General features: G+C 34.9%; 1 protein-coding gene across 4 annotated transcripts in view; it reads left to right on the top strand.

Moving 5' to 3' along the window:
* Positions 1–11,348, top strand: part of LOC118280945 (protein suppressor of hairy wing) — a 30,181-nt gene extending 18,833 nt beyond the window's left edge. For all 4 annotated transcript variants that reach the window (XM_035601361.2, XM_035601376.2, XM_035601383.2 and 1 more), the window contains exons 5-6: positions 1,197–1,359; positions 2,262–11,348. In XM_035601361.2, coding sequence (XP_035457254.2) covers positions 1,197–1,359; positions 2,262–4,124 — 2,026 coding nt within the window. In that variant the 3' untranslated portion in view covers positions 4,125–11,348. The remainder of the gene's footprint in view (positions 1–1,196; positions 1,360–2,261) is intronic.
* The last annotated feature ends 984 nt before the right edge of the window (positions 11,349–12,332 follow it).

Below are 12,332 nucleotides of genomic sequence, written 5' to 3'. Positions count from 1 at the left end.
CCTACAGTTCATAATAATATACTTACCTAAGTGATAAGAATATTTTTAGTAAGTATCTTTTCTGTCTAATTAAAACTTTAGCATAAGCCTTTTAAGTCTAAATTAGAATGCTGAGGTATTTCCAAACTGATACGACCTTCAAACCTGCAAGATAAGAGCGTTGTTCTTTCTAAAAGGCCCGATAAACAGATGTTACTCCTCTAACAGTAGCGAGTGTTCCCTGACGGCGCTGATCGCTTAGGTACCATTAAAGTAGACCAGGAAGGCGATTTTGATCGTCAAAGCAAATATTAAAAATGACTATCTGTCGGTCAGTCCTCTAGTGAAGTTATTTGCTCGTTCCAAAGTGTAGATTCCTACGGAGAACAATGAGCAAGAAACTCCATAGGTTAATCTTTTTTTTTCAATCAGAATCAAAATATAATTCTTGGTTACATCGTTTGATCCGCAAAACAGATGTAAACTCCAGCTAATCACTTACCACCACGCAAATTAAAATAACCATTTGCCTATCTCTAATGAACAGTTGTCCAACAATCGAATTAAGCCGACACCGTGTCTTAGAACTGCAAGGATTAGATAATTATATTCGTACATTGCGAAACATTTGTCCACCGTCAATGAATTATGTTCTTATATCATCAGTCAGTGTCTTTACCTGGCCCCATAATTTTAGAAATGACTGACATGACAAATGGGTAATGTTGTAGGTCTCATGTTACGGTTGTTGTACTGCCAAATGCTTGTAGAAAGTGTTTTTTGGCATGTGGCCAGGTGACATATACCTATCAGTGCTAGGCCAAAATGTGTACTAAACTAGGCTAAAATATGTACTAAAACTAGGTAGGTATGTATAAATAAACTATGTACTAGGTAAGTTCTGAACCTGTGTCTTTTACAAGAAGGAAGATTGGAAATACAAAATAATTAGTGTGGCGTTTTATAATTCATTTCTGTTGAGACAATTTTACTAAATCTCATAAACTGAGGACTCTTTCTCTCTCTCAAGATTCTAGGCTAAAACTCCAACTAGAAAATTTAAGATAGGTAACCGTACATTAATTCCTAAACTCTAGTTACTTAAGTCAACTCTATCATTGTCTGGACTAGGCAAAAACTCCAACTAGTAAATTTTAGATAAGCGTACAATAATTTTTAAACGGTAGTTACTTAAGAATTCATCGAACAACTTCCAGATGTCGAACAGAAGGGTGTGGCAAGTCGTTCACGGCGTCGCACCACCTGAAGGCCCACGGGCGCACGCACTCGGGGGCGCGGCCCCACGCCTGCCCGGAGCCCGGCTGCGGGAAGCTGTTCTCCACTGCTACCAGTCTCAAAGCTCATGCGGTGAAACATCAGGTTGGTATCAGCATCAGTTAATTGTATGACAAAGGCACGGACTTGAGTCTGTTGAGAACAAAATATATGCAATAAAAAAACAACCATCAGATTGGTCTTTTTTGCTGTAAGAGTGGGCCCTCAAAAGCCTTAGTACGAGTTTGTTTTACGTTTAACGAGATCGAAACGAAAGTGCGTTCGGCGCCGTGATTGGCAGGCTCCAATTAACCAACCAATCAAAGCGCCGAACGCGCTCTCGCTTCGTTTTTGTTCAACGTTAAGCAAACTCTTACTGGGGGTACAGGATACCTAAAAGTATAATAGTGATGACAAATGTATACTACTTTGCCTTCGTCATACGGCTTCTCACTTTAATAGAATAAGAAACAATGTCATTGTATTAAATGCGTGGCTGTGACTATACTGCTGTTAATCTTCAAAAAGTCAAACACAAACAGAAACAACATGTTGATATATTCAATTTAAAGATTAAAAACTTTTGGCGTCCACCCAAACGTGAGTATCTTAGTTCACGGCACAAAATATGTTTTGATGCAAAGATAAATCGCAATCATTCAACTAACGAAATTAAAAATGTTTTAAAATTAAATAAATTACGCGTTTGTTCCGGAGATTAGTGCATTAGTGTGGCCAAAACGCAGTTCTGTTGAGAATTCGAGCATTTAAATTTTTTACATGTTTTGATACTGGCTGAAAAACGTAATGAATCAGATTCTCAGCCCCCGCATTATTAGTCATTCAGAGAAATACGTAGATGTGGTAAACATGATAACCGGTGTAAAAGTTTTCTTTATTTTCAAATGAATTTCTAAATAATCTGACAAAAATTACCTAAGTATAATGAATTTCTTTATTGTCTTACATAACAGTTTTGATATAGAACATGTCTTTCTGTTCCACAGATCAAAACCGAACCAGTCAAAGATATCATAGACCCCGTCCAGAAACAAATACAACCGACCAAAACAGGCGAAGATGTCATGAACTGGGACAGTCTACTCGAATCCTTTGGGAGAATCACGACAGAGTCCAACTCCACAGACGGCAGCTTAGAGGACATCACCAAAGTCAACACTGTCGACATCACAGAACTCCTTTTCCCAGACAACAATCAAAACCTTAAAAATATAGAACCAGATGACCTAGCAGTGGACTATGATCTAGCCAGTCTAACTCTATCACCGTTCGCAGTCGATAAAGTTGACAGGAAACCCGAAGATCCGTGGGTCAATGTGAACGACCTGCAACCCACGGTACCACTGCAAACACCCGAGATTGAGATGACGCATCCCAAGTTAGAAGTCAAGTCCAAAGCGATGCAACTGGCGTTGGCCAATGAAATAGAAGACCAGGCACCGTGGGTGGATGTAAGCGCTCTGGCAGCGTCAATATCAGAAACGCCAGTTTGTATCGAAGAAAAAACTCCAGAAAGCATTTTCACATTAGCAACCTTTGTACCCACACATATGCAGAGTTACATAGACCTGAGCACAGAAGTTGCACCGACCGCCAATCTTATAACTCACGACTCATTCAATTTAGATACTCCAAGTGTACTAGATGTCGGTGACAAAGTGTTCAACGACAGTGAAATAGTCACTAATCTCGACACAAATAAAATAGATACTGATATCGACCTATTCTTAGGGTCTGATGAAGATAGATCTCTGAACACACCTCCTCCGTCCAAAGTAAGGCAGAACATCGAAATAAACCCAGCCAACTCGGTCCTCTTCAATACGGACTTAGATTTGGAAGATACATTATTGTTTGATAATGAACCTCCCTCTGATATGTATGTAGTGAGGACTGAGAATATATTTGGTAAGGTTGCTAAAAGGAATACTCTGGAACAGTTGGCGGCGGACGCTGGCATCTGTTCGTGTATGACTTGTGAGTGCGATCCTTCTGTCGGGGAGTGCAGGGGCAATTGTTCTGAAGAACCACCTCCCGTGGAGCCTCCGAAGCCGCAGCAATGTTTGGACGATACGTGCTCATGTATCGATTGTAAATGCGACCACGCAGCTATGAAGTGCGCGGTAGGTTGCGGGCAAGCTACTGACACGAATCACAACACGTTCTTACATTATCATCGTCGACATAACAATTCAAACCTGGAAGATTTAGGAATTTTCACCGTTCATGAAGGTGAAGAAAATCTTCAAACTTCGGCACTGATGAAGAGTTTCTCGTGCTCATGCAGTGGTCATGGATCTGGTGGAAAATGTGGTCAACGTCAAGGTGAACAGAAATCTTCGTGTTGTGGCAAGAAGAAAACTCCTTGCGGTGGTGGTGACAAGACGCCTTGTAGTGCCAAAAAATCCTCTTGCAGCGATAAAAAGCCACCCTGTAGCGATAATAAGTCTCCTTGCGGTGAGAACAAATCGCCTTGTGGTGGTAAGAAGTCGCCATGCAGCGGCAGTAATACTCCTTTTACCGACAGTGATACTCCATGCAGCACTAACAAGACCCCTTGTGGTGGTAAACAGACGCCTTGTGGCGGAGATAAAACGCCTTGTGGTGCCAAGAAATCGCCATGTAGCGGCAAAAAGCCTACTGAAGAAGATTCATGTGAAGACGCCAAAAAGTCTATTGCAGAAGAGGTATCGTCTTGCACCGTCAAAAAAGAAAACTGCTGTGATGGCGAAGAGGCGTGTTGCGTCACAATATGTTTCAAGAAACTTGAAGCTTTCAAGCAATTTCTCTCAGATAACGACCTGATACACGCTTTGAAAGCGCATAATTTCAATCTAACATCAAGTTAACAATTGAAGCTTTTACAACCGTTGCATTTAACTACGTACAAAAGCATTGGGTTTCTTGCATTGCCATCTTTACGCTGTTAGTCTGCCCTAAGTGATATTTTCATCGATATAAGTAATAATATTATATTATATGTGAATTGTGTTTTGTTGTTTTATATACATGTTTTTGCTGTAGCAATGTTATACAATTTACGTAATTAATTAATATATATAGACTCAGCGGCAAGGAACGTGGCCCATGCGTGATTTATCACGGAAATAAAACGCGAAGTAGGGTGATATGAATCAATGAACTAGTAACTTAAATCGAGAAACTTTTACAAAAAATATGTATCCTCCCTGCAAGATGCTCGTAACTTGATTGCTAACAGTGATCTTATGATCCACCTACATGCTGAAGAAATTTCTTATTCATGTTCTTTGCTCATGTAGGTGTTTCCAATTCATTGATAGTTCAAATGGCGTTAACACTGCGCGACCCAGTTTACAATTTACTTAGGCCATATTCCATGCCAATGAGTATTTATTTATATACAATGAATTGTGCAATTATAATGTTTGTCAATTATTTTATATAATGTGTAATTGTTAATAATTAAAATTCTCCAATACAATGCTCTCTGTCCCAAGAAATGTAATGAGAAAGAAGTACAAAGATATTTCCAAAAAAAAATATTATGAAATGTAGATGTGATATTTACGGTGATGCAATCATTTTTAACCAGAACCAATATTTATAAAATATGTCTACAAAGTAGGTTAGTTATACAATGAAGTAAGATATACAGTACTTCTTCAGTGAGACAGAGTGCCAGTTGTGTGCCATAGATTAAAAAGAACAATATTATGAAGCTCGTTAAATAATGTAAGGAACAAATGTTTGGTGCTATCTGTAGTTAATAAGTCCCCCAGTGCCTTAAATGTTGTACTTACTATGTGCTTATTCTGTACAAAATGTTGAATAATTTTATATGAGATTTTTATTCTATAGTTTAATAATAAATAGATGCAATAATGTTAATGCTGTAAGGTTTCTAGTCCACTTAACAAATAAAATGCTTTATATTATCTTGACCAGTTTTATTTGATTAAAATTTTATGAGTACAATTTTTCTTCTCATTTTTCATTCATTTCCCAATGAACTATGCATTACTGCATACAGTCACTCTTGGTCTTGGCCATTCAGTCCATTAATCCAAAAATTAATTATGTCTATGGAAAACACTAAAATACTAACAGTCAGTTGCAGAAAACTGTCTTTAAAATCGACATTAGTTAATCCGTCATTATCGCTAATATTCCATTAAATTTAAAGACGTTGCACAAAACTGTTGCGGGTCCCTTTAATGGGACTTTAACTAAAGACGACATTAAAAAGTGTTGCAAGTTAAAACACATATTTTGAATGAACTGATTACGTAGTATTTGTATACTCTCTGGAACTGATTGAATGTAAATTGTCATTAAGGATGGAAGGAAGCGAATCCCGCTTCGAAAGAAACCGATTTTTTAAAATGACGATTTATCGATTGTGTTTGGATTTATTTCATGTAGTTAAAGGACACTATAAAAATCAATACAATACCATTTGTTACTACTTAGTTACTTGTAAATTAAGACTCACAGTCAGTTGCAGGAACGATCATTAAATTTTTAAAGTGACTTTAAATATTAATGAAGCTTTAAAGTGTTGCACAAAGAAGTATTTCTATCTCATTTTAATGCCGGATTAACTTTAATTAAAGAAACGTCAAATCGGGACTTTAGCCTATTTTTTACGTTGCACAAAACGTCATTAGCGCTAAAGGAGCATTAAATTGACAGTTTGGGGTTATAATTTTTAATGCCTAGTCAAACATCCATTAAACTTGTTATTAAACTCTGAATTCTTTTGTAAATAGTGCTAGTAATATTTTTTTACTTTATTACAGTATTATTTTGTCCCTTTCATCTTTATCCGCTCCTTCCACGACGACGTCGTGTACCAGATAGGATAAATTTATTTGAAAAACATGACGGAGAAGAGTTTCGTGTGAGATACAGGATTTCTAAAGCTTTACACATTTGCGAGATACTCAATTTACAAACAAATTCGAAGAAATAGAGCCATTGATGGCCTCACATAGTTATTGATATGTTTGAGATTCTTCGCTACTGGATCTGCCGAAGATCAGCTTCCTGCCAAACATAGGCCTTCCTTAGTGTTAACAACCACTAGCAACACCAGACAGATATAATGTAGGATGTAATTATAATATAATAGTATTTAATTACTGAGTACTATTCATAGGAATAAATATATTAAACCTTTTTCGTCATTTCATATTAAACCTTTTTCGTCATTTCATAGACTACATAAACTGTTTAAAATAAATGTTAGCTGAAATGGAACGTCAAATGATATATTTAAAAACCGGCCAAGTGCGAGTCGGACTCGCCCATGAAGGGTTCCGTAACAGCAAGTAGATGCCATATTATAAAAGTTACAAAATAACTTGGTTTTACATAGTGTTTGTATGAACGACAAAGTTATATTTACGGTTTTTGATATCTCGTTCAAACCAATTTTCGTTGTTAGTTTCTATTGAAATCTACACCATATATTTTTTTCTTTGTTTTTTCACTCTCTTATTTTAAAAGTTACAGGGGGGGGGGGGGCACTCATTTTTCCTCTTTGGAAGCGTCTAACTTTCAAACGGTTGATTTTGACGAAAAATGGTTTTGGGAACCTTTATGTCTTTTTTAAAGACATATCCATAGACACCCATCACGGGTATGTTAGCTGAAAAAAATTTTTTTGAATCAGTTCCATGTATGGATGTAAAAACCCTTTAATTTTTAAATTTAATAATTTTTATTCAAAATTCGAATAGCGGTTATCGAAATACATCAACCTACAGAGTTTCAACTATGTAGGCTCAACAGTTTCGGAAATAAATGGCTGTGACATACGGACGGACGGACAGACAGACAGACAAACATGACGAATCTATAAGGGTTCCGTTTTTTGCCATTGGCTACGGAACCCTAAAAATGGCGGAAAATAATTAATTCGAATATTGGTCGATGAGACGGATTGTTGGTTTATAATAGTTCTGTAAAAATAAATTGTAATTCCTGAAATGTTATGAATTTCATTTAATCTTCTCGCATCTTGAAATAACATTCGGTATTTCCATATCATGCTAGGGGAATAGGTGTATTAATAGATGTATATACCTTGTATATTTTTAAGAATAAATAAAACGACTAATCTTGTTTTAAATTAATTTATTTTATTAGATATTTATTTTACTAAAATACCATACCGTCATTACATGGGGGCAATTCGTACTTCCTCTGTGGGTGCAATATTATACCATTCTTTGGTTAATTCTTTGCTTAAAAAGTTAGTACAAGGGCGATGCATACTGCCTGAACCAGCCTGTATTGCACCAGATACCATGGTTAATGAATAATGCTGAAAATTCTTTCTACAAAAGGAAAACTCGAGACGAGTCCAATTCTCAATTAATCACAACAATAACAAACACCTGGAAGCTACGTTAAATCTTCTCTCTTACAAACGCTGTTACGATACCAATGAAAGATAATTCAACACAACATTAAAGCAATTGATAATATTTTTATCGTAAAAAATTGGATTTTTCCTAAATACAGAGATGACAGAAACGCTCATGATGTCAATATTGACAACTAGGGCTGCCGATCTAGGAATTTCTTCCCGCGAACCAAAAAGGTTGATACCTATTTTAAATCGGAACACATAATTGAATCGGTCAGTGAATTAGAATAAGATTTGATATTTATATGTATTCCACTATTAAGACACTACAAAATACATTTAATAGTAGCTAATTAAATTAACACATATGCTTAATCTGTCAAATATAGAGATATTTAATCAAATACAAAATATAGATATAGGTATTACGTAAATAATGTAATTAGCTCTGAAAAAACTCATAACTGAGTCTTAATTTACAAGTAACTAAGTAGTAACAAATGGTATTGTATTGATTTTTATAGTGTCCTTTAACTACATGAAATAAATCCAAACACAATCGATAAATCGTCATTTTAAAAAATCGGTTTCTTTCGAAGCGGGATTCGCTTCCTTCCATCCTTAATGACAATTTACATTCAATCAGTTCCAGAGAGTATACAAATACTACGTAATCAGTTCATTCAAAATATGTGTTTTAACTTGCAACACTTTTTAATGTCGTCTTTAGTTAAAGTCCCATTAAAGGGACCCGCAACAGTTTTGTGCAACGTCTTTAAATTTAATGGAATATTAGCGATAATGACGGATTAACTAATGTCGAATTTAAAGACAGTTTTCTGCAACTGACTGTCAGTTATGAGTTTTTTCAGAGCTAATTACATTATTTACGTAATACCTATATCTATATTTTGTATTTGATTAAATATCTCTATATTTGACAGATTAAGCATATGTGTTAATTTAATTAGCTACTATTAAATGTATTTTGTAGTGTCTTAATAGTGGAATACATATAAATATCAAATCTTATTCTAATTCACTGACCGATTCAATTATGTGTTCCGATTTAAAATAGGTATCAACCTTTTTGGTTCGCGGGAAGAAATTCCTAGATCGGCAGCCCTAGTTGTCAATATTGACATCATGAGCGTTTCTGTCATCTCTGTATTTAGGAAAAATCCAATTTTTTACGATAAAAATATTATCAATTGCTTTAATGTTGTGTTGAATTATCTTTCATTGGTATCGTAACAGCGTTTGTAAGAGAGAAGATTTAACGTAGCTTCCAGGTGTTTGTTATTGTTGTGATTAATTGAGAATTGGACTCGTCTCGAGTTTTCCTTTTGTAGAAAGAATTTTCAGCATTATTCATTAACCATGGTATCTGGTGCAATACAGGCTGGTTCAGGCAGTATGCATCGCCCTTGTACTAACTTTTTAAGCAAAGAATTAACCAAAGAATGGTATAATATTGCACCCACAGAGGAAGTACGAATTGCCCCCATGTAATGACGGTATGGTATTTTAGTAAAATAAATATCTAATAAAATAAATTAATTTAAAACAAGATTAGTCGTTTTATTTATTCTTAAAAATATACAAGGTATATACATCTATTAATACACCTATTCCCCTAGCATGATATGGAAATACCGAATGTTATTTCAAGATGCGAGAAGATTAAATGAAATTCATAACATTTCAGGAATTACAATTTATTTTTACAGAACTATTATAAACCAACAATCCGTCTCATCGACCAATATTCGAATTAATTATTTTCCGCCATTTTTAGGGTTCCGTAGCCAATGGCAAAAAACGGAACCCTTATAGATTCGTCATGTTTGTCTGTCTGTCTGTCCGTCCGTCCGTATGTCACAGCCATTTATTTCCGAAACTGTTGAGCCTACATAGTTGAAACTCTGTAGGTTGATGTATTTCGATAACCGCTATTCGAATTTTGAATAAAAATTATTAAATTTAAAAATTAAAGGGTTTTTACATCCATACATGGAACTGATTCAAAAAAATTTTTTTCAGCTAACATACCCGTGATGGGTGTCTATGGATATGTCTTTAAAAAAGACATAAAGGTTCCCAAAACCATTTTTCGTCAAAATCAACCGTTTGAAAGTTAGACGCTTCCAAAGAGGAAAAATGAGTGCCCCCCCCCTGTAACTTTTAAAATAAGAGAGTGAAAAAACAAAAAAAAAATATATGGTGTAGATTTCAATAGAAACTAACAACGAAAATTGGTTTGAACGAGATATCAAAAACCGTAAATATAACTTTGTCGTTCATACAAACACTATGTAAAACCAAGTTATTTTGTAACTTTTATAATATGGCATCTACTTGCTGTTACGGAACCCTTCATGGGCGAGTCCGACTCGCACTTGGCCGGTTTTTAAATATATCATTTGACGTTCCATTTCAGCTAACATTTATTTTAAACAGTTTATGTAGTCTATGAAATGACGAAAAAGGTTTAATATGAAATGACGAAAAAGGTTTAATATATTTATTCCTATGAATAGTACTCAGTAATTAAATACTATTATATTATAATTACATCCTACATTATATCTGTCTGGTGTTGCTAGTGGTTGTTAACACTAAGGAAGGCCTATGTTTGGCAGGAAGCTGATCTTCGGCAGATCCAGTAGCGAAGAATCTCAAACATATCAATAACTATGTGAGGCCATCAATGGCTCTATTTCTTCGAATTTGTTTGTAAATTGAGTATCTCGCAAATGTGTAAAGCTTTAGAAATCCTGTATCTCACACGAAACTCTTCTCCGTCATGTTTTTCAAATAAATTTATCCTATCTGGTACACGACGTCGTCGTGGAAGGAGCGGATAAAGATGAAAGGGACAAAATAATACTGTAATAAAGTAAAAAAATATTACTAGCACTATTTACAAAAGAATTCAGAGTTTAATAACAAGTTTAATGGATGTTTGACTAGGCATTAAAAATTATAACCCCAAACTGTCAATTTAATGCTCCTTTAGCGCTAATGACGTTTTGTGCAACGTAAAAAATAGGCTAAAGTCCCGATTTGACGTTTCTTTAATTAAAGTTAATCCGGCATTAAAATGAGATAGAAATACTTCTTTGTGCAACACTTTAAAGCTTCATTAATATTTAAAGTCACTTTAAAAATTTAATGATCGTTCCTGCAACTGACTGTCAGTTATGTGTTCCGATTTAAAATAGGTATCAACCTTTTTGGTTCGCGGGAAGAAATTCCTAGATCGGCAGCCCTAGTTGTCAATATTGACATCATGAGCGTTTCTGTCATCTCTGTATTTAGGAAAAATCCAATTTTTTACGATAAAAATATTATCAATTGCTTTAATGTTGTGTTGAATTATCTTTCATTGGTATCGTAACAGCGTTTGTAAGAGAGAAGATTTAACGTAGCTTCCAGGTGTTTGTTATTGTTGTGATTAATTGAGAATTGGACTCGTCTCGAGTTTTCCTTTTGTAGAAAGAATTTTCAGCATTATTCATTAACCATGGTATCTGGTGCAATACAGGCTGGTTCAGGCAGTATGCATCGCCCTTGTACTAACTTTTTAAGCAAAGAATTAACCAAAGAATGGTATAATATTGCACCCACAGAGGAAGTACGAATTGCCCCCATGTAATGACGGTATGGTATTTTAGTAAAATAAATATCTAATAAAATAAATTAATTTAAAACAAGATTAGTCGTTTTATTTATTCTTAAAAATATACAAGGTATATACATCTATTAATACACCTATTCCCCTAGCATGATATGGAAATACCGAATGTTATTTCAAGATGCGAGAAGATTAAATGAAATTCATAACATTTCAGGAATTACAATTTATTTTTACAGAACTATTATAAACCAACAATCCGTCTCATCGACCAATATTCGAATTAATTATTTTCCGCCATTTTTAGGGTTCCGTAGCCAATGGCAAAAAACGGAACCCTTATAGATTCGTCATGTTTGTCTGTCTGTCTGTCCGTCCGTCCGTATGTCACAGCCATTTATTTCCGAAACTGTTGAGCCTACATAGTTGAAACTCTGTAGGTTGATGTATTTCGATAACCGCTATTCGAATTTTGAATAAAAATTATTAAATTTAAAAATTAAAGGGTTTTTACATCCATACATGGAACTGATTCAAAAAAATTTTTTTCAGCTAACATACCCGTGATGGGTGTCTATGGATATGTCTTTAAAAAAGACATAAAGGTTCCCAAAACCATTTTTCGTCAAAATCAACCGTTTGAAAGTTAGACGCTTCCAAAGAGGAAAAATGAGTGCCCCCCCCCCCTGTAACTTTTAAAATAAGAGAGTGAAAAAACAAAAAAAAAATATATGGTGTAGATTTCAATAGAAACTAACAACGAAAATTGGTTTGAACGAGATATCAAAAACCGTAAATATAACTTTGTCGTTCATACAAACACTATGTAAAACCAAGTTATTTTGTAACTTTTATAATATGGCATCTACTTGCTGTTACGGAACCCTTCATGGGCGAGTCCGACTCGCACTTGGCCGGTTTTTAAATATATCATTTGACGTTCCATTTCAGCTAACATTTATTTTAAACAGTTTATGTAGTCTATGAAATGACGAAAAAGGTTTAATATGAAATGACGAAAAAGGTTTAATATATTTATTCCTATGAATAGTACTCAGTAATTAA

The sequence above is a fragment of the Spodoptera frugiperda genome, chromosome 20 (genome assembly GCF_023101765.2).
Source record: "Spodoptera frugiperda isolate SF20-4 chromosome 20, AGI-APGP_CSIRO_Sfru_2.0, whole genome shotgun sequence".
Taxonomy (NCBI): Eukaryota; Metazoa; Arthropoda; class Insecta; order Lepidoptera; family Noctuidae; genus Spodoptera; species Spodoptera frugiperda.
Note: the sequence above shows the minus strand (reverse complement) of the source record. Positions and strands in the feature narration are given on the sequence as shown.